The following is a 19,980-nucleotide window of genomic DNA, read 5'->3' as shown; positions in this document are numbered from 1 at the left end:
GTGTGCGCGCGCGCATGTGTTAAGCCTGGGGTTCCGGGAGCGCGCGCGGATTGTCCACCATCTCAGCCCCCGAGCCTTGTGCGCCTCGCGCGTCTTATCATCCATCTCCAGAGCGACGACCTGATCCTCCACGGGAACTGGTAAGTAGGCCGCACTTTTTTCACTGCTTTGCACCTCCTTACACCTAAAGTAACCTTTCCTGAATCGAAAACACATTTCCAAAGGGGGCTTGACATTCATCACGACTATGTAAATACTCCGGTCACGCTTGTTGCTACATCTTATCAGACTTTTGCGCAGATTTGATTCGAAATGTCCCGACTGCGGCACGGAAACTGTAGCCTACCTGCGGGGCTTGACCTTTCTGCTGCTTTTATTTAAATTTCCTTGTGACCGTTGGGATTTGTATCGGATAAATATGGAGTTTTACGTCAAGTGCGTGGGGACAACTGTTGCGCCGGAGAGCATTTAATAAACAAAATATTTATCTACAATAGGACGTTTGCCATTTAACTAAAAGTTAATTGGTCAAAATGGAAATTAATAACTCCACTTAATGTTAAAATGCTTATTGTATTAGTATCCAAATAGATTTCTAAAACTTGGAAGCACTGTTTGCAAGTCATGCGTGTGTTGTTAGTGTTGTGTGTGTGTGTGTGTGTGTGTGTGTGGGAGGGGAGGGGGGGGGGGGGGGGGGGGGGGGGGGGTAATGTTCTCTAAATTATGGCATTCAAACAGCTGTTATAATTAGCGATGTGCAATCTGCTGTTTTCCTGGAGAGACATTTTTAGATCGCCTCAATTCTTTTCCCCAGTTGCTCTGCCCTTTTAATGTGTGGGTACCACTGACCCTGTAGTGCCTGTGGTGTTGAGCCGTCAGCAGGCTTACACACCCTAAGCCCCGCACTGGCCGATAGATTGCTTTTCTTTAGAGGAGAGAGGGAGACGCACGCTTATCGTCCGCACTTGGACGCACATGCACTTTCTCTTTCTATGTTTCTGCCTGCCTCAAAGGATACCATCCCTTTAATGTTGGCCTTATGGTCTCCTGTCGTTTTAATTCAGATTTTGCCCAAATTGTTCATTTGGGTTTACCAAATTTATGAAATGACAGAGAACCCAATATCTAGTGGCTGCATTGATTTTTAAATAAGGTAATGTTAGCTTATCACATACGTTTTAGAAGGTGGTTAGTATGTAATAGTGTTTATATCATTATGCAAACTGACAAGAGCTGGGTTATCAGTATGCCCATATTGTAAAACTAGAAATATCTGATAGACTGAATGATTTGATCGGGTCAAAAAGGTACAAATATACCTACATCCCAGAGGATAACACCTAAAAGTAAACTCAGCGTTTTATTCCAATTTGGACCTCGATAGACCACAAACCAAGGCCAACAATACATAAAACAATAATTGTAAAATATTGAGCTAAACAATGTGGTGCATTACTTGGCACATTACCAAGTAATGCACCACAATGTAGAGTCTGTGGCCAGCAATATACTAAAACAACCTCTAGCTGTTTCTGAGAAAGCAACTGGCTAATACTACATGTGTAAATATAGAACATAATTGAATAGAACACCTTTACTGTCATTGTGCATGTGTGAGATCTGGTTTGCAAACCCCCAGCAGATGCTTAAAACGCACATAGATTGAAAAGAAATAATAAGCGAATATGTATTCCTACACAATAATGGATATAAATATGTCATTCTGTGTGCCAGGTGTCAGTGTCGTCCGGCGAATCCGGAAAATCTGATAAGTCACAGACTGAACGTTTGACCTCTTGAACTCTAACCAGAAGGCTATATTCTCCCTTTCCATCTGGGTACTATGTTTGCTAACACAGGGTAAACTGGGATTACCGTGGACGTGTGTGGATATGTGTGGGGAGTTCACTGTTACTGTGTTAATCAGTGTTTGTTCAGGAGTATTTACATATATGTAATCTCTGCCGCTACCTATGGCTACTATCGAGCAAGCTCAAATGGATGTTTGAGTGATTACCTATGGCTGTTGTTTACATGCTTCTTATTTTAATCAGGATATAAGAGGACTCTTCTTAGAAACATGTATGTTTTCCTAGTGGCTCCATCAGCTACATTATATACCCTGAATCCACAGCCTCGTGGTTTTGAGTCTGTCCTGGGACCTCTGTTCCATGACATCCCATGTTTCCCCTCTCAGCCATCTCATTTAGTCATAAGAAAAATATGTATGAAAGACAAAGAAGCTGCCATATTCAGTGATGGTGAATTTCAATAAATCTACATATAAATTCTTAAACACAAGAACAAAACGGTATTGTTAAGGCTGAATAAGTGTGCTTGGTTAGGAGTGACAGTTTCTATTCTTTCTTTTGTTTTTTTGCATTAACATTATATTCTATTTTAGGAAATAGTGAAGGAGTCATAATAGGGAAAGCTGGAAGGATTCAATCATATGCTAGTGGGGACATGTGCTTCCAAACATGGTTAACGTAACCACTCAGCTGTCTCTGGGCACTTTGTTCTTCATCTCAAAGACTCCAGAGTCCAGTGACAAAATTACCCCAACAGATTGTAAACTGTGCCGCTTGGATTGCAGTGTGAGCTTAATCTCGGCAAATAGAGCCTGCAGCCTCAATTGAGAAAAAAACACACAAGACAGCTTAACTTTCACCGCCAGATTTGATGTGTCACTCGCAAACAGCCATCACAGTTTACTTTTCACATCATATTTGAAGTGAAAATCAAACTAAATGTTCATATGATGCAGAAACCTACTGTTTCTGGTCATGTACACATACTGGTATTTGATTATTCAGGCCACAGGGCTTTACAAACTCCTGTGTAAACCAAAAGAAAATCTGTTCATTTTAAAGACATTTTATTTATATGGGAAATGTTAATTTAAGGTACATCATGCAGAATTGCTGACTGAAGGTAAGACCATTTAGACTCAGCTGACAAAAAATGTGGAATATACATATCATCTTTTAGTGTGTTGAGTGACAACTGTGTAGCATCACCTATTAAATTACATGCTATTCTTTCTTTCTTTTTTCTTTTTTCTTTCTTTCTTTCTTTCTTTCTTTATTGGTGTTTATTTATTTATTTTGTCAGTTGAGTCTCAATTGTCCTCACTTCAACAGTTTTGCATAGTATACTTTTAATTGTTACCTGAGCCAAAAAATATGTCCAGCTGCACTTTTTTTTTTTCCAGAAAACCTAAAAATGCCATATGGGGGAATTAGACGCTCACATGTAGATCATATCAGGCATTTATTAACGACCCCGGGTCATACAACTATACACTGGTGTGGATAGCATGAGAATGACAGATATAGAGAGATAGATAGAGAGAGAGAGAGAGACTTTATCTTATGTCACAAAGGCAAACCACATCTGATGACTTTCAGTCATCCTAAACACACGTCAAAGACATTAACTTGTTACATATGAAAGCGATCATATGTAACATGTTTTCCAGCTGGTACTCGGCTACAGAGTTGGGATAACCATATTTGAACATGGAAACATCATGACCCTATGAACTCTGGAAACTCACGTCCTACAGTATTATAAACTGGTTATACATTGATTATAAACGCATACTATCAGGCACCAAAGTGAAGTGTTTGCATTTTGAAAGCTGTTGTTCCCATAGAGCATATTGGTTCTATCGGAATGTAAAGGAATGAAAAGTAAATTTTGGGACAGAATGTCCTGGGCTTGACAGTGAGTCCCGTGACAGCCCAGGTTTGAGCCCAGTGTTGTCAAGCATCTGCACCGCCAAAGTGTCTTTGAGAAAGTTACTGAATCTATACCAGCTGCAGGGGCAATGTGGGTGATCCTTTACTCAAGCTTTCTATAGAGAGAGGGCAAAAGAAAAGTTGATAGATTATGTTAATATTAAACTCCGGTATTCAGGCCTGATTGATGTTAAATAATTTCAACATTTCAATTTAGTGTTGTCATCAAGATGACCCAGTCATCCCAATTTTAAGACAATGAAATCCTCTCTGTCCCTTATCTGTTGTTTTTCTAACAGAGGGATGGAACGGAAAAGGAAGTATGCCTGTCACCACCGCAATGAGTGAGCCATCGTCTCATCACTCGGGGAGGCTTGCTTCGTTGGCCCGCTCACTATCTGGGCTAGGGCTGGATGCCGCCAATGGAGGCCTTATCAACCTCTCTAATGATGACGAGCCTCCTCCCCCGGTACAGTATCCTGAGAATGCTGACACTCGCTTGTCGCTATAACTTGCAGTAATATGTCATCTCTCACACCTGTGATATAACCTCTTTCCGGTGTTTCCAACCATAAATGCCATCTCCTCAAACACAGCTTAATAAATCATGGGACAGACACTATAGAGAACTCCACAGCTGACACATACACTTACAATATATCCTGAAATCTCTACCTGCCATCCGTTATCCCTCTGCTCATTAATTGTGCTTTTGTGTGTTTCTTTAGGAGTCTGGCATTGAACTAGGCCCTGGACTGTTCTTTGCTGATGGCAGGCGAAAGGTGGACTACGTTCTTTGCTACAAGTACAAAAAAAGGCGAGGATCCAAGTCACGCCTTTCCATTTCATCCAATGGAAGTATACCAATATCAGTCTCAGGTCGTCGGGATACAGAACCGGAGATCGCAGAGGCAGGCATGGTGGCCGCGGATACGGAGGAGTCAAAGCTGACGGAAGAGGAGAAGGCCGTTATGAGGGAGGAGTTTGAATCTGGCCTGCTGGAGGCTGGGCTACAGATAGAACGTGATAAGGAGGTGTGTGTCTGATTATCCTGATATTACGTGCATTTTGGTTTGCGCATGTCACATTCTTTGTTTATTGTCGAGAGGAGCTCACTCCACTGTTTATGGTGTACACATAAAGGAAAAACTAGATGCTACACATTTTCAAATACCGATTTGAAAATGTGTAGCTTCTATTTTTATATTTTTACATGCCAGGAAGTCTGTACGGGCCAGGGCTGTCCCAAAGTAATGTGACTACAAATCCTGTGATTGAATGGCTGCCATACAGGTTGAGAATAATACCCTGTCCTGAAGCTGGAGGACACACCTGCTGTCTAATTAAAAAGAGAACTTCCCTATTAAAGTTAAATAGAACAAATGAAGTCTAGAGCAATAATGTAACAATAACAATAGAAATACAATATGTGCCCTTTTCTGTGTGAATGTGTTTGTTTTTGTGTGCAGTTGCATGTGTATACATGTGTTTTTGAATGTGTGTGTTGTTTTTGCACATGTGCAGGGTGTGTGTGTATGCGCATGTGTGTATTTGGGTGAGAGAAGGTTGCGTGTTAAATCAGCTGCTGTTTTAGTTGCGGATTAAGACCGCTGACAGTAACTGTGAAGCCAAAGGCCAGATTAGGGCCTTATTAGAGAGTGATCCACTCCTCAGGAACGTGCCTGCAAATGGAGGACAGTTGTTACGCTGATAGCTTTAATTGAGGTTGAATGGGAAGAATGAAGACGTGAGTGTTAGTCATTGTGTACAATATCAGTGTGAGTGTCTGTCTGTGGCGGGATGTAATTAGATTAGGTGATGATGTCTATACACAAACTAAACTTCAATTCAGTCAAAAATATCTTGCAGAATTAACAAATTATTAGAGGTCTAAGGGCCAAAGTTGCTGGTGCCCTTTTATGATTGCTCGGATTATTTCTGTTTCTTTCTTGCTTCTTCTTTGCGTCAAATTCATGGTTCATTCATTGGTCATGATTTGTGTAAAGAGGCATGGTTGACTATATCAATATTACAGCTTGCACTGCAAGCTATAGTCAATTCAGAAGCCTGTCATTCTATATTTCTTTTATAATATGCGAATTGATTCATGTGTATCTCCAAAAGCTTTCTTTCAAATGCTCCAAAAATTGACACAGACATTCCTCAGATGGTAGATGCCACGTATTTAAAATAGAGTTCAGATCGGTCAAGCAGTGACTCTGCATTAAGATTCATTTAAAACATTTAAAGTGTAAATCAATCACAATACCCCAGTTTGGCACATGTGATGTCATTGCCTCAAGTTGTAAGAAAGTGTATAGCAAACCTCCCCAGTCTCCCCAGTCACCTTATCCAGGGATACAAAGGTCTAGCGTTTGAATCCCCAGGCGACCAAGCCCTACTTGCCACAATGTGCCAGTTTATGCATGTGGCATGTTTTCAAATTCATCTGAAGGTGATATAAAGTCTAGTGTCAGCAAGGTAGTCTTACAGTTTACAGGTGATGTGCAGTGATCTCATGAATGTGCAGTCATTTTTGTGCAGACTCACCCTGCAGTCTAAAAGTGGAGTTTTGCTGCTTTGTACTGGTAGAACAATGTACCATCTTAGAAAGCAAAAAAAAAAAAAAAAAAAGGCTGCCCTGTAAGTATTCTTATTCTAAGCCAAAGCTGGTGCTATTGACTGTCATGCTCAATGGTAGAGGAGTGTCTGGTACACTTGAAAAGGCTGTAATGAGCCTTTAATGCCGTCACTGGTGTAAAAGGGTTAAACTGCTTTCAGGACATATGAAATTCAGGCATGAGCAGACAACGTTAAACCTGTGCACTTGTATGTGCCTTTCTCTAAGGACACTTGAGGAACTTTATAGTCATTTTGTATTCCAATTTTCCAGAAGCTGTAAGTGGTGATGCACTGATTTTTCAGATATTGCACATTTGAGATGATGAAAACTGATAATTGACAGGTTTATGGTCAAGTAACTTTCAGCTAGCGATCCCACTAGTTAATTTTTATCTCTGTATTCATACCTTCTAGCTTCCAGGACTGTGAGGTTCTGGACATGGACAAATTGGTTAGCCTACAAAATAGGGTCCTTATCGTACATTCTTAGTATTAGTGCTGGCTCAGCAGGCTGTACAGGGACAACTTGCAGGAACAATCAAATGCAAAGACAGAAGGAGACAGAGAAAGAGACTGGCAGACAGATGCAGGTCACAACTGTCAACTTTGGCTCAGGAGAAAAGGCAGGGATATGATCTGCTCAGTTTGGTTTATTAAAACACAAGCCTATGATAACTTTGAATTAGCTTAATTAATGGGAGCTTGATGTGATCAAATGATGCATGGAGGGTTTGTGTTCACAATTCATGTCAATATGTGTTTTTTTGTTTGCAGAAATCACATGGTATAGGGTTTATTCGGCTGCACATCCCATGGCCAATACTCAGCCGGGAAGCGGAGCTTCAGAAGATCAAAGTTGCTGTGAAAAAGGTCTGCTTCTTTCTGTACTTCATTACACATTCTGATCATTGTTATTCCTGTTTCACACAGAATATATTTTCTATGTAGAAATTTTTAGCATTTATCTGGAATAGTGACAGGCAAGATAAGGTTGTGTAGTATGTGTGGAATGGAAAACGATGTATTACGGAGTAGATTTGATCAAGTTTTGCATGCCTTGTATGCTTTACTTGAGCAGAAGTTTGAATTGCGGGAACGGACAGGCGTCGCTGGATTGTGGGATCGCATGATGACCCATATCGTCAAACCGTTTCAACCTGACGTTCCTGATTTTGACATACACAAAGACGCGCAGACACGCGTCCGCCTCAAAACCCTCAAACACCCCTTTATCAGAGACAAGCTCCACCTGTGAGTACTTGTGCTGTCTAATACATACGCAGACACACACACATACACAAACATGTGCCTTTAGTGGAATAGTAAATGTAAATAAATAAATAAGTAATGGCCCACTTGATAAGAATGCACATGACCTTAAAATAACTCCAGGCTAAGACATAAATCACTTTCAGGCAATGTGCTTCATCATCATTATCATAAACTGGTGTCGCTCTCATGTAACTGAAGCAGCCACGTTGATGAAAATATTGCCGTTTACCTAAGATGACTAACAGTAACAGTAACTTATGTTTGTTTTAGCACAAGCACAAAAAAGCAAACCTAGAATTGGCGAGGGTGCGTTTATACAAAAATATATTGAACAGTGACCTCAATACACACTGAATCAGAACCACTTGTACCCTTAGGATTGCAAACACACACACACACGCACGCACGCATGCACGCACACACACACACACACACACACACACACATTTGGTCAGTAACTGCTCTTTGTTATTTTCTGCAGGTATGACATCAAGTCAACAGAAACCCTATTTGACAATGCCACACGCAGCAGAATAGTGAGTTCACAGAAGAAATCTGATGAGAAATATTATAAAAATATTTGTAAATCTGCTGAAATAATTTGTGTTTACATTTTAGTGCCGAAGGTATGTATCATACGTTATTTATTTTTTTATTTTTAGGTTGCTGAGATTATGTCTCGCACTACCTGCACACAAACTTGCCAAACCACTGGTGAGCTCTGACTTTTGCTTTGGTTTTAGTGTCTTTTTCAAACTTGTATGCATGCTCATTTGCTCACATGCATGCCATCACTCAGATTTCATTCTATACATAACATTGTGCTGCACTGCCTCTTTGCCTTTGTCTCAACAGGCATCACGTCATTATTGGCTCGAGGTGTCTACGACTCTGCCTTCCCTCTGCATGACGTGAGTATAATAGCAGTGTCCAGACAGCAAGGAAGTACATTTCCCATATTTGAAAATGCATTTATTAGGGATTTTTCTGATGAAGTACTTCATTCCATATATTGGGATGTAAATTCTAAACATTTACAGTTTTGAAGGTCATGGAAGTAAATGGAAGACTCGTAACATCAGATTTGGCAGCAAGAAAGGAAGAAAAAAACATTATTAAAACCTGATGATTATGAGTAAAATATGTCTTAAGGCAGTTTTGTTCATATGTTATTTTTTCAGGGGTCATTCACAAGGAGAGGGCAGAGAGATCAACGAAATGACAGACAGGTGAGGTCTACGATAAAGGGGTCAATTCCAACTAATAAAAACTATAACATTTGCAATAAGACAGCTCTTGTTCATTATACTAGCAAACTGTCAAGGTTTACTGTGTTCATAGCTGAATTAGTTCAAAATGATATCTCCTATTTACAGCTTGAAATATTGTGCATCATGTATAATCCTTTAGGTATTTAATTGGTATATGTTTTGGTGTCTTTTAGCTCCTTCATGAGGAATGGGCCAACTATGGGGTCATGCATAAATACCAGCCCGTGGACCTGATCAGGTATGGCGCAGTTAGCATTAAAAAAAAAAAAAAAAAAAAAAAAAAGAATCACAAGCAAATCCCAGCAGTATGCTGATACATGAATTTTGTGTTGACAGGAAGTACTTTGGAGAACAGATTGGGTTATATTTTGCCTGGTTGGGTGTCTACACCCAGCTCCTCATCCCTCCGTCTGTACTGGGGATCATTGTCTTCTTGTATGGCATATTTACTGTCGACGCCAACGTGCCGAGGTAGGTAGAAATTCATAAAATATTCTTCAATCTCTTTAGCTGCTTGGCTGCTGATATCCATTTTCGACCGTTACCTGTTTGTTTCTATAAGTTTGTTTATACTTTCTTTTGTATGCATGTGTATTTCAGTCAGGAGACATGCGATGTCAATGTGAACATCACCATGTGTCCACTGTGTGATGGAGTGTGTGACTACTGGCTTCTGAGTTCGGTGTGCTCGTTGGCCCGAGCATCATACCTGTTTGACAATGGAGCCACTGTCCTCTTTGCGATTTTCATGTCTCTATGGGGTAAATATGCACTCCAGCTCACTGCCCTGAATTCTCAAAACAAGGATATACAGATAGACTTATTAAACAGCCAGACTTTGGAAGTCGGTGGGTCTTTTTTTTTTTTTTAAAATGAGCTCTGACCAACAAAGCAGCATTGAAAGTTTCACCTTAAGCCATAGCATCCCTTTGAATTGTTGGTTTAGCAAAGTACATACACATACATATTTACACATACAAACACTTTTTGCACCCACTGCAAAAACTGTTATGCACGTCACTAAATTATTTGTATACAGTTATTGATAAATTTCATCTTGGTAATATGAAATGTACTATGTACATATATGTATGTACTAACTTGAAAATTTAAAAAAAAAAGTTTGGTGACTAAGTGTCGTGTAGGTCTGATAACAGTTTGGCACCTTATGATTTTGTGGGTTATTACCTTTCTTGTATACTGTGATTTCTGTCCCATATTCTTGTCTTTGTGTACTCTACACTACATAAAACAGGAGCAGAACTAACAAATAAGCTTTGAGAAGCTTTGAGTTCTGGTTTGAATTATGGGAAGTGGCATCTTGGGTTTGAATTTGAGCATTATTATACATGCATACCATGAAGCCAGCTCTGAGCATAGTCTTTAAACAGCAATCACTATCAGGCGTCTGGGTGGTTAATGTTTGGTATATACAATGTTAACATATATGTCTTAAAAATGTTACTTTTGTTGCATTTCGTTTTTAAGTGATGATAGCTGCTTAGGAAGGACTGTTTCATTTTTGCTTCCCACACACAGATTATTAACACTTTGTAACACACTCAAGGATACTTCACAGAAGCTAGTTCTCAGGACTTTTTCATTGATTCATTTTTATATACAAGATATTTTTCCTTGCTTCTAATCAAAGACACTGTTGCGTTGTGTGTGTGTGTGTGTGTGTGTGTGTGTGTGTGTGTTTGTCCCTGCATGTGTGTACATATACGTATAGCTGCCTGTTTCCTTGAACACTGGAAGAGGCGGCAGATGTGTCTGAAGCATGCTTGGGACCTGACAAGCTTGGATGTTGAAGAGGTATAATCACAAGAACCCATCCATCCCTATATAAATACAGCACATACATACATAAAGTAGTGCACACACACAGTGCCTGTACCACTTTTTCTTTATGGATATCTGTCTTTGTCACAATCCTTGTTTCCATAATCACTGTTTTTTAAGTGCCAAGCAGTAAGGGTGAGCGTTTTTACCCCAAGTCCTGGGTCAGGTAGAAGGGCAGAGATCAGGGTGATGTGTAGCCTTGTAGATTATCGTTTCCCTCAAGCAACACCCCATACACACACACACACAGTAACACATGCCCCTGACCCATGCATACATGCACTGACACTGCCCTTTAGTCATGACTGTAATGGGATTGGGCTTTTCTTAAAGCAGTGAGCTTGCCGGATGAAGCAGCAGCATCACAACACACGTACCCTGAGACTAATACAAGTCTAATTCTCTCTGTCTTCTTTCTCTTTTCCCCTCACAAACCCAAACACATGCACATACACACACACACACACACACACACACACACAAACACACACACACGTCTTAATGTGGTAATGTTTTTTACTGTTTCTCTCTGTGCTGCCTGAAGGAGCGAGTCCAGGTGGGTGGCTCTCTACACTGCATAAGTGTACCTACATTTAAATCACAAGTGAATTACACTGTGCTCTGTGCAGCTGTAGCTCCCAAGTGGTGTTGTGTTATGAATTGCATATGACAGGCACAGGACAAGTAGCCTTTTACACTCTTGATGGTCATCTTGTGATAATATAATGAATTTGTGACAAAGCAGCCTGTGCTACCATACATAGAGTATGTAATTTGTGACAAAAATATAACTTAAATTTCTCCATAAAAGAAAAGAAACAGTTTATCTCTCAGAGTTGTTTGCCATTCCCAGTGTCATCCTGTTATGAAGCTAAATCTTAAATAACTACATCCCCAAAGTAGTGGTCTGCGGCACTATCATCCATAGAGGTATGAGGACATTTAACAGTAATTCATGTAGGCACATAGGGAGGACCAAGAACTTATACAAATATTATGCAACTGCTGTCAAGGATGTTGCGCAATGCAGTTGTGTGGTGTTAAGTCAAATTGTAATTTTTTAAAAAAAAATGGATTTTTTTTTATTTTTAATTTTTATTTTGTGGCTCTAACTGTAACAGTAAGTGAATCTGTCTCACAGTGCTTGAGTTTGTGTGCACCCATATTGTTTAATAGGGTATATAATATATGCATAATGTTTGTATGGCTGTTGCAGGAGGAGCTAAGGCCTGAATATGAAGCTGCCCTACAAGAGAAAAGAGAGAAGATGAGAGCAAAGAATAAAAAGGTAATGGATCAGAGTGTGGTCTGTGTGTGTGTGTGTGTGTGTGTGTGTGTGTGTGTGTGTGTGTGTGCTTGCACGCGCTCCACACAGCGCGCTCCTCTCAGAGGAGAGCCGATCACTTAGAGATTAATTAGCTCATTGTGCTGGAACACAAGTGATGTTGCACAGGTGTAATTAAACTAATAATACTCCTGCCTAATAAACTCTGTCTCACTGCGTTTGACCTCTCCTGCAGCTGAAGCAAACTGCGGCTGGTGTAGACGGAGAAACAGACAAGATGCTGGCCACCAAGGTAGCACTGCACCTCTCTCTCTGTATGAGAGGTCACTACATGGTTAGAGTTGTTGTGGGAGAAGGGCAGGGGAGAGGCAGGGCGGGTAGAGTTAGGTGATTTAAGCTTGCTTCATGGAGGATGTTAACATGAATCTTCTCACTTTGCAGCTAGTTAGGTTTACCCCAAACTGTAGGCAAAACAAATGAAGACAGCCATTAGATTACAGTCTGTCTGAGTCCTTAAGCTACATTCATGTTATTCAAGATTAACTCTACGTGTTTATGTATGTGTTTGGGTTGGTACATAGAGAGGAACCCCCCCCCCCCTCTTCTACTGTGAGTGGTTGAGTCCAAAGCTGCTTACCTGCCTGAGATTAGCCCAGATTACTTATGGAGAAAGAGAGGGGGAGGGAGAGAGGAAAGAGAGGAGGGGATTTCTGTCCTCTCAGCTGGCAAACATGTACCTGCCGTGCAGAAAGCACATGCATGCTAATAAAACATATCCTCAACATTTATTAGCCTGAGGACACATATTGTTCATACTGAAGCACATAGCAATGTGTGTGTGTGTGTGTCTGTGTATATGTTTGTATGTGTGTTTACTTATGTTTTTTTTTTTTTTTTTTTTTTTTTAATTTCCTGACAGCGAGAGCCAGAGTCCCTGGACATTGAGGATCACCTGTCAGGTTACCTCATTAACGTGTCCACCCTACTATTTCTGGTACAGCATTCATACTCCTTCATATTATCATTTTTCCAGTCTCTGTCACTTTATATCTTTTGATGCACTTATTACACTTTTATAACGCTGTCACACCACAACATCTTTCATGATTCCTGTCATTTTCTTAAGGATATCAGGCAATTAACAGCACCAACACTAAGTCACCAACAATGATTTTTTTCCTCTGTATCCTGATTAATTCCATCAGTTTATTCCCCTTATTATTATTTATTACTATTTATATATTATTTTTCTGTTGCCATGATTGTGTCCTTCAATTCCATCCATCCATCTACACTGTCAACACCAGTGGCATTAAATTATCACAAGTAACTTTATACACTCGCAGCTGCTGTTTTGTATGATTTTAATGTTGTTTGTATGTGCTTGTGTGTCTGTGTCTGTGTGTGAATGTGCGTTTGCATGTGACAGATTGGAGTAACCTTCTCAGCAGTGTTTGGGGTGGCAATGTATCGCATCTGCATGTTGACCGTGTGGTCCATGAACCCCGATCCTGAGGCGAAGGCCAGTGTAAGGATGACCGTCACCACCACAGGCATCATCCTCAACATGTTGGTGGTTCTGGTGCTGGAAGAGGTTTACGGAGCGATTGCTGTGTGGCTGACTGAACTGGGTATTGCTATTCTTTATATACCACACTTCTGCACTGTAACATAATGTCTCTAATGCAAAAACACCAGTGCCATCACTTACCACTTACCACGTCAATGCTGTTGTTGATATGTGGTAGCATGCCTTTTGCCAAAAGGCCAAATGAAGTCATTGTAATGGTATAATAATAATTAATTTGATGGGCAGTAACATTATTTCTCCCCTGGTTCTGCTCAAGAGCAAAATACAGAAAGCTACACAAATACACTACATCTAATTACTTATTCATAACTTCTCTATCTAGTCAATCAGCTAAACTTAGTCATGGTTAGCATAACAGATAAGTATCTTAAATTTTAGCAGTGCCATGGCACTGCAACGGCAGAGAATATCAGCAAATGCAAAATTAGTCATGTTAGCTCTGTATATATTACTGCAAACACATGAATTATTAGATGTGGTCAGTCAGGCTAGACTAGAAAACAATCAGTGGTAGAAAACCAATGTTAGATTAAGTAAATTGTGCCAAAACAGCCAACTTGAGATTTCTTTCCTTAGGTGTCAGGTTCCTCCATGTTTTACCATAAATGCCAATGACTATTCTTGTTTTTGACCTTGCTTTATCAAAGACAATTCGGGAGGCATAGGGATTTTATTAACGATTACCTCCACCATAATTTGCACTATTCTCCCGCTAAACCTCAATATTTGTAAGTGGCGGGGGTTCTCTCAGCTACAGAGTAGTTCTCATATGACCAAAAAATCATACACTGAGCTAAATGCGAGGCACAACAACAAAACAAATGGGGAGCAAATGAATAAATGAATTAGATGTTCATCCTTCCACCACATCTTTAAATGCACCAAGTAGAATGCAGGGCAGAATAAAGTGTTTTTTAAGTGTTATTGTCCTTTCTTTTTCTCGTTTTCACTTGCATCTTTTTACAATTTATTTTGCAGTAGGTTTTTTTTTTTGACAGTGTGTGGAATATACTTACTGTTCTTTTAATCTAAACTACAATTCATGGACCTACTCTAATACTGGATAAATAAAACACAAACAGCATCTCTCTTTGTGCACAGGCTACCTTCAAACTTTTAACTTCTACTACACTACCATAGCCCATTCCCTCCTGAAAGAAAATGGTCTCACACCTGTTTCTGTATGCTGATGACTATCTTCAGTAGCTGCAACCTACTGAAGAGAAAAGTCATATAGGCTATGGCTGCTATTAACAAACATGTGTCCCGTAGAGAGGCTTGGGCAAGGATTGAACGTTTGACCTGTTACTGGGAGGGTGGAATTTCTAGCCACAAGGTCGCTGACCTTGTTGAGAAGTAGGAATTAGTCAGGACAATTTTAGCTTCACAGCACCACTTAATGTTGTTTCCAAACATATCATAATGTTTGGTGTAGTGGCTGCACTGTTTGTAGAGATAGTTGCACTTTCAGTAGCCGGTTGGTTAATGTCTATGTTGTGCTCCGAATTGAAATTGTGTCTTATAATGACCGTATTGTTGGTGTCTCCTTTCCATCAGAACTCCCTAAGACAGAGGAAGAGTTTGAGGAGAGGCTCATCTTCAAGTCTTTCTTCCTCAAATCCATGAACGCATTTGCACCCATTTTCTATGTGGCCTTCTTCAAGGGCAGGTATGAACAGTTTGTTTTTAGTTTTTATGACCCTGTTAATAAACTGTAAAGAGCTGAAACACAAGCCAGATATCACACCATACTGTATATGAGTGCATTTCTCTTATGGTTTAAAGTATCATTGCTTTTTTTAATATTCACTCATTCTTTTCCTTGTACCTCCTTTGTCTGTCTCTACTCTTGGATTGGTATTTTCTTCATACAGGTTTTCTGGACGGCCTGGCGATTATGTTTATATCTCTGGGGACTATCGCATGGAGGAGGTGGGTTCAGTTACACACACCACTGGTTGTTGTGTGCGTTTGTGTATATAGGTATGCAAATGTGTGTCTAAAACACATTTTAAATAATTCACAGTGTGCTCCACCGGGCTGCCTCATCGAGCTGTGCATCCAGCTCAGTATGATCATGCTAGGGAAGCAACTCATCCAGAACAATGTGTTTGAGGTTCTCGTACCGTAAGTATTTTAAGTTCTAGCATTCCTGACAACATCGTACTGCTTACTAGAAACACCGTTTATTCTGCCATCTCTGTCTTGTTCACCTCTTTTATTATTTTTTTTATCTCCAGAAAGCTGAAAAAGATGTACAGAACGATGCAGGAGGAAAAAGGAAAGAAGAAAAGAGCAGCCGAAGGTGAGGGGGGTGACATGGAAGAGGAGAGGCCAAAGCAACAGTTCAACAAAGATTTTGCCCTGGAGCCCTTTGAAGGCGTGAGCCCAGAATACATGGAAATGAGTGAGTCTCTTTCGGACCGGCTTGTTCATTCATTTAGTCACTTGTTCATTCACTCAGTTACTCACTCACCATAACTATGAGTGTGTTTTTTCGTTTTTGTGTGTGCTATCATGTGTGCGTATGTGTTCATATTTGCAGTCATTCAATATGGATTCGTGTCCCTGTTCGTGGCCTCCTTCCCTCTGGCACCAGCCTTTGCTCTGCTCAACAACGTCATTGAGATTCGCCTCGATGCTGCAAAATTTGTCACTGAGATCCGGAGGCCTGACGCTGTGAGGTGTAAAGACATAGGTACAGAACACAAATGCATGAGAGCATATCCAACACCGTCTGTGTGAGCGTGTAATGAGCTGTCCTGGAACTTTTACTCACTTTCTTTCTCTTTTCCCCGCTCCAACCCTCCGTTTTTGTCTCTGTCTCAATATCTGTCTGTCTGTGTCTTTCTTTCTCACACACACAAACACACACACACACACACACACACACAAACACAAACATGCATGCACACAACCACTGTCCTGTCTCTCTTTTTCTCCTTTCATACACACGCGTTCTCCAGGGATTTGGTACAACATTCTCTGTGGAATCAGCAAGTTCTCTGTCATTACAAATGTAAGTGTGTGTGTGTGTGTGTGTGTGTGTGTGTGTGTGTGTGTGTGTGTCTTTTGTGTCCATAACCTTTGACCTTTGGCAAACATTGGCCAGTTGAGCCAATGTACCACACATCCTCTGTTGGATGTGTGGTACAAGCTTTTATCTGCTGATAGAAATCTAATAGTCTATCATCACAGTTACATCAGAGCAGAGGTGTGTAGAATTCACAACAATTTTGAATTGACACTATACATTTTCAAGTTAGTACAAATTAGATGCTTTCAGTGCTATTTAGTGTTATATTATTTATATGACTGTCTGTCAGTTCCATTCATTGCTTTTGTCTCCTAGGCATTTGTCATCTCCTTCACGTCGGAGTTTGTTCCAAAGATTGTGTATCAGTTCATGTACAGTGTGAACGGCACGATGAACGGCTACACAGAGCACTCGCTGTCCTACTTTAATGTTAGCAACTTCCCAGCGGGAACCGCCCCCACAACCACACTCTTCACTGGAGTCTCCATGTGCAGGTCAGCAGTAAAGCTAACGCCTTAACCTTGACAAACCTTGACCCTCCTTTAACTTTTAGAGTCCTGCAGCTAATCTCCTGTGCTCACTAAATCCTGAACTCTTGCTTTAACTGCAAAAAAAAAAAAATTGCGCAATGAGGCACCATGAGCACGGATTACAAGGATTATTTGCTATGCTAAAATTTGCTTACTAAATATAATTATTTAAATTGTTGAGTAAGCTTACAAAACATGTCTTTAATTTTTTTTATTTTCTTTTTTTTTCTGTTAAATGTGGAATAGACGCTGTTTCCTTGCTAACACCAACTTAATCTGTTTTTGTGTCATCAGGTATAAAGACTACAGAGACCCTCCGTGGGCACCAGAGGCCTACACCTTCTCTAAGCAGTACTGGTCTGTCCTGGCTGCAAGACTGGCCTTTGTCATCTTTTTCCAGGTATGAGGCAGACAATAGCTTTACAATCCTGGTATATACCTCCACTTATAATGTAACAGTGGCAAAATGGGATGTATTTTTGCTTATACTCCAAAAACTCATGGTGCACAATGAAAAAAGGACAGGCAAAATTAGGTCCAAGCACACACATGTAAACGTAATGATACACTGTAAGAAAAACATCAGGAAATCTTTAGAAGAGTGTGTAGTTATTAATTCCCCTGTCTTTTGCCCCATAGAACCTGGCCATGTTCCTTAGCATGCTGGTTGCATGGATGATCCCAGACGTGCCGCGGTCTCTGCGGGAACAGCTAAAGAAAGAGAACATGATGCTGATGGATTTTCTGCTGAGTGACGAGCAAGCAGGAAGTGGCAAACCTGGTTCCCAACGACGTACCACCGTGTGCTTCCCAGCAAACATAGACATTGTAGTGGAAGAACCCCTGGAAGAAGCGAAACAAAAGCAAATAGAAGTGGAGGCAGAGGCAGAGGCAGAGGAGGAGTTGGTGGTTGAGATCGATGTGGACAAACCCCGAAGGACCAGCAGCAGTGATCCCGAACTTGAAAAGTCAGTCGAAAAATCTGAAGAAGACAGAAAAGGAGTCGGAGGAGATGAAGGTGGAGGACTAGAGGAGGGAGAAAGGAAAGAAGATGGAGAAATGACTAAAGAGGATGACAAAGGTGACAAAGAAGAAGAGGGAGAAGAAGATAAAGAGCACGGAGGAGAGAGAAAGGAGAAAGAAAATGAAGCTGAAGTGAAGGCAGAAGAAGCGCAGCATGTCACTGTTGATCTGGATGCCTTCATGAATGAAATGGGCCTGTTAGGTGAGAGGAGTTAACTTGTATTTTCCTTTTAGTTATTAAGCTTTTTTCATGTAGAATTGAAGTATTTATCATTGTATGGTACTGTCTAGGCATGCAAATGCATCATGACTGACTTTTGACTTTTTTTTCATGTAGGTGAGGAACCTTCATCAAGCACAACTAGAGACACAGAGCTGCCTCATTCAGGCTCCAAAGAGGAGTATCATGTTGACCACGAGCTCCCGAGACCTCCATCTAAGAGAGGCTCATCCCAGAGTCTGAAATCCAAGGCAGATCACAAGCTCTTCTCACTGATTGGTCCTCCGCCTCCCAGAGAGCCAGGTTCTAGGACAAATGCCCGCTGCTCCACCCTACCTTCTCGCCACAGAGGCGTTGAAGCGACATACAGCCTGCCACGCCCCAGCCACTCCACCAGCCTCTCTAAGGTCCAGCAGATGGCCACGTTAACTCCCGTCCGTGTTTCATCCTCATTATCAGCTTCAACTAACCCATTCTGTCCGGCCGACACATCAGTGTCATCCACATCCCCACATCCCACACAGCCCCCAGCTGCCCTCCCTGATCTCCCCCAGCCCACAGCCCCCTCACGCAGTGAACTCTTCATGCTCAAAGGCCCTCCACCTCAGCAGCCACGCTCCAGGGCCAAAGGCCGCTGCTCCACCTTGCCTGCCCGCCCCAGAGGCCCCAGCACTGAGGAGTGCTCACCCAAGCCAAGCCACTCCACAAGCTTTTCAAAGCTGGGAGACCGCATCCCCCCATCCCCCAGTGAACTGAGGCGTGACACCCAAGTATGAGAAGAGAGACAGCGAGGGAGAGGGAAAGAGGGTGGCACAGGGAGGGGGAGGAATATCCAGATTAGCCTCACCTTTCTTTGTGCCTGGAGCCTCACCCCTCCCTCTGCCCTCCCTGTCTTCAAACCCATTACCTGGGGTCTACAAAGGGACTGTCCAGATAAACTGAACTTTGTTTTTATCATGTTCATATTTGTGACATTTATACTGTTCAATGGTTTAGTATTGATCTGGACAAGGGGAGTCATGGACAATTCAGAGCAGCACTGCAATGCTCTGGAGCTCTCTTTGCCATGCCTGAAGAAAATACCATTGAAAATCAAACTCTTTCTACTTTTTTGTTTGTTGATTGATTGGTTTGTTATGTATTGGTTTGTTTTTGCCCACAGCTACAGCTCAGTATCCACTGCTCCTCTGTTAGTCTCAGTCCCACACATGCAGCAGTGCTGCCCTGTAGACCTGAGGCAGATGGAAGCTACAGTATATACAGCACAACTAGTATCACTTATGCTTGCATATCTACTATTTATTTTTAGTGTTTTGATATATAAAATTGATACATAAAATGATAATAAAATAAGGACATGTTTTTGATATTTGTTTTTCCTTGTGAACTTTGAAGATCATGGGGTAGACTTTTTTGATGGTGTGCACTTCAGTTTTCTTATTTCTGCCACAAGTACTTAGATAATGGAAAGGGATGGTGAAATAACAGGAAGTCCCACTACATGCATCGCATTTTAGATTAAGAGCTTATCCAAATCAAATGAT

The 19,980-nt window shown here is 41.1% G+C and overlaps 1 protein-coding gene across 2 annotated transcripts; it reads left to right on the top strand.

The window, feature by feature from the left end:
- Positions 1-18: 18 nt before the first annotated feature.
- ano2a (anoctamin 2a) lies at positions 19-19,805 on the top strand. Of its 2 annotated transcripts, XM_030054590.1 has the most exons (29): positions 52-140; positions 1,735-1,837; positions 4,043-4,212; positions 4,472-4,777; positions 7,140-7,235; positions 7,444-7,616; positions 8,119-8,173; positions 8,300-8,351; positions 8,493-8,548; positions 8,819-8,866; positions 9,082-9,146; positions 9,245-9,379; positions 9,509-9,669; positions 10,641-10,723; positions 11,295-11,306; positions 11,967-12,038; positions 12,271-12,327; positions 12,955-13,029; positions 13,465-13,666; positions 15,184-15,295; positions 15,501-15,558; positions 15,653-15,753; positions 15,867-16,033; positions 16,172-16,324; positions 16,593-16,645; positions 16,979-17,157; positions 17,488-17,593; positions 17,833-18,418; positions 18,554-19,805. In XM_030054590.1, the coding sequence occupies exons 3-29, from the start codon at positions 4,066-4,068 to the stop codon at positions 19,210-19,212; spliced, it is 3,969 nt and encodes a 1,322-aa protein (XP_029910450.1). In that variant the 5' UTR covers positions 52-140; positions 1,735-1,837; positions 4,043-4,065; the 3' UTR covers positions 19,213-19,805. The 2 variants fall into 2 exon arrangements, with proteins under 2 accessions (XP_029910448.1, XP_029910450.1); XM_030054588.1 differs by lacking the exon at positions 1,735-1,837 and having other exon boundaries at positions 19-140.
- Positions 19,806-19,980: the final 175 nt, after the last annotated feature.

This window comes from Myripristis murdjan, chromosome 6, assembly GCF_902150065.1.
Source record: "Myripristis murdjan chromosome 6, fMyrMur1.1, whole genome shotgun sequence".
Classification (NCBI taxonomy): domain Eukaryota; kingdom Metazoa; phylum Chordata; class Actinopteri; order Holocentriformes; family Holocentridae; genus Myripristis; species Myripristis murdjan.
Note: the sequence above shows the minus strand (reverse complement) of the source record. Positions and strands in the feature narration are given on the sequence as shown.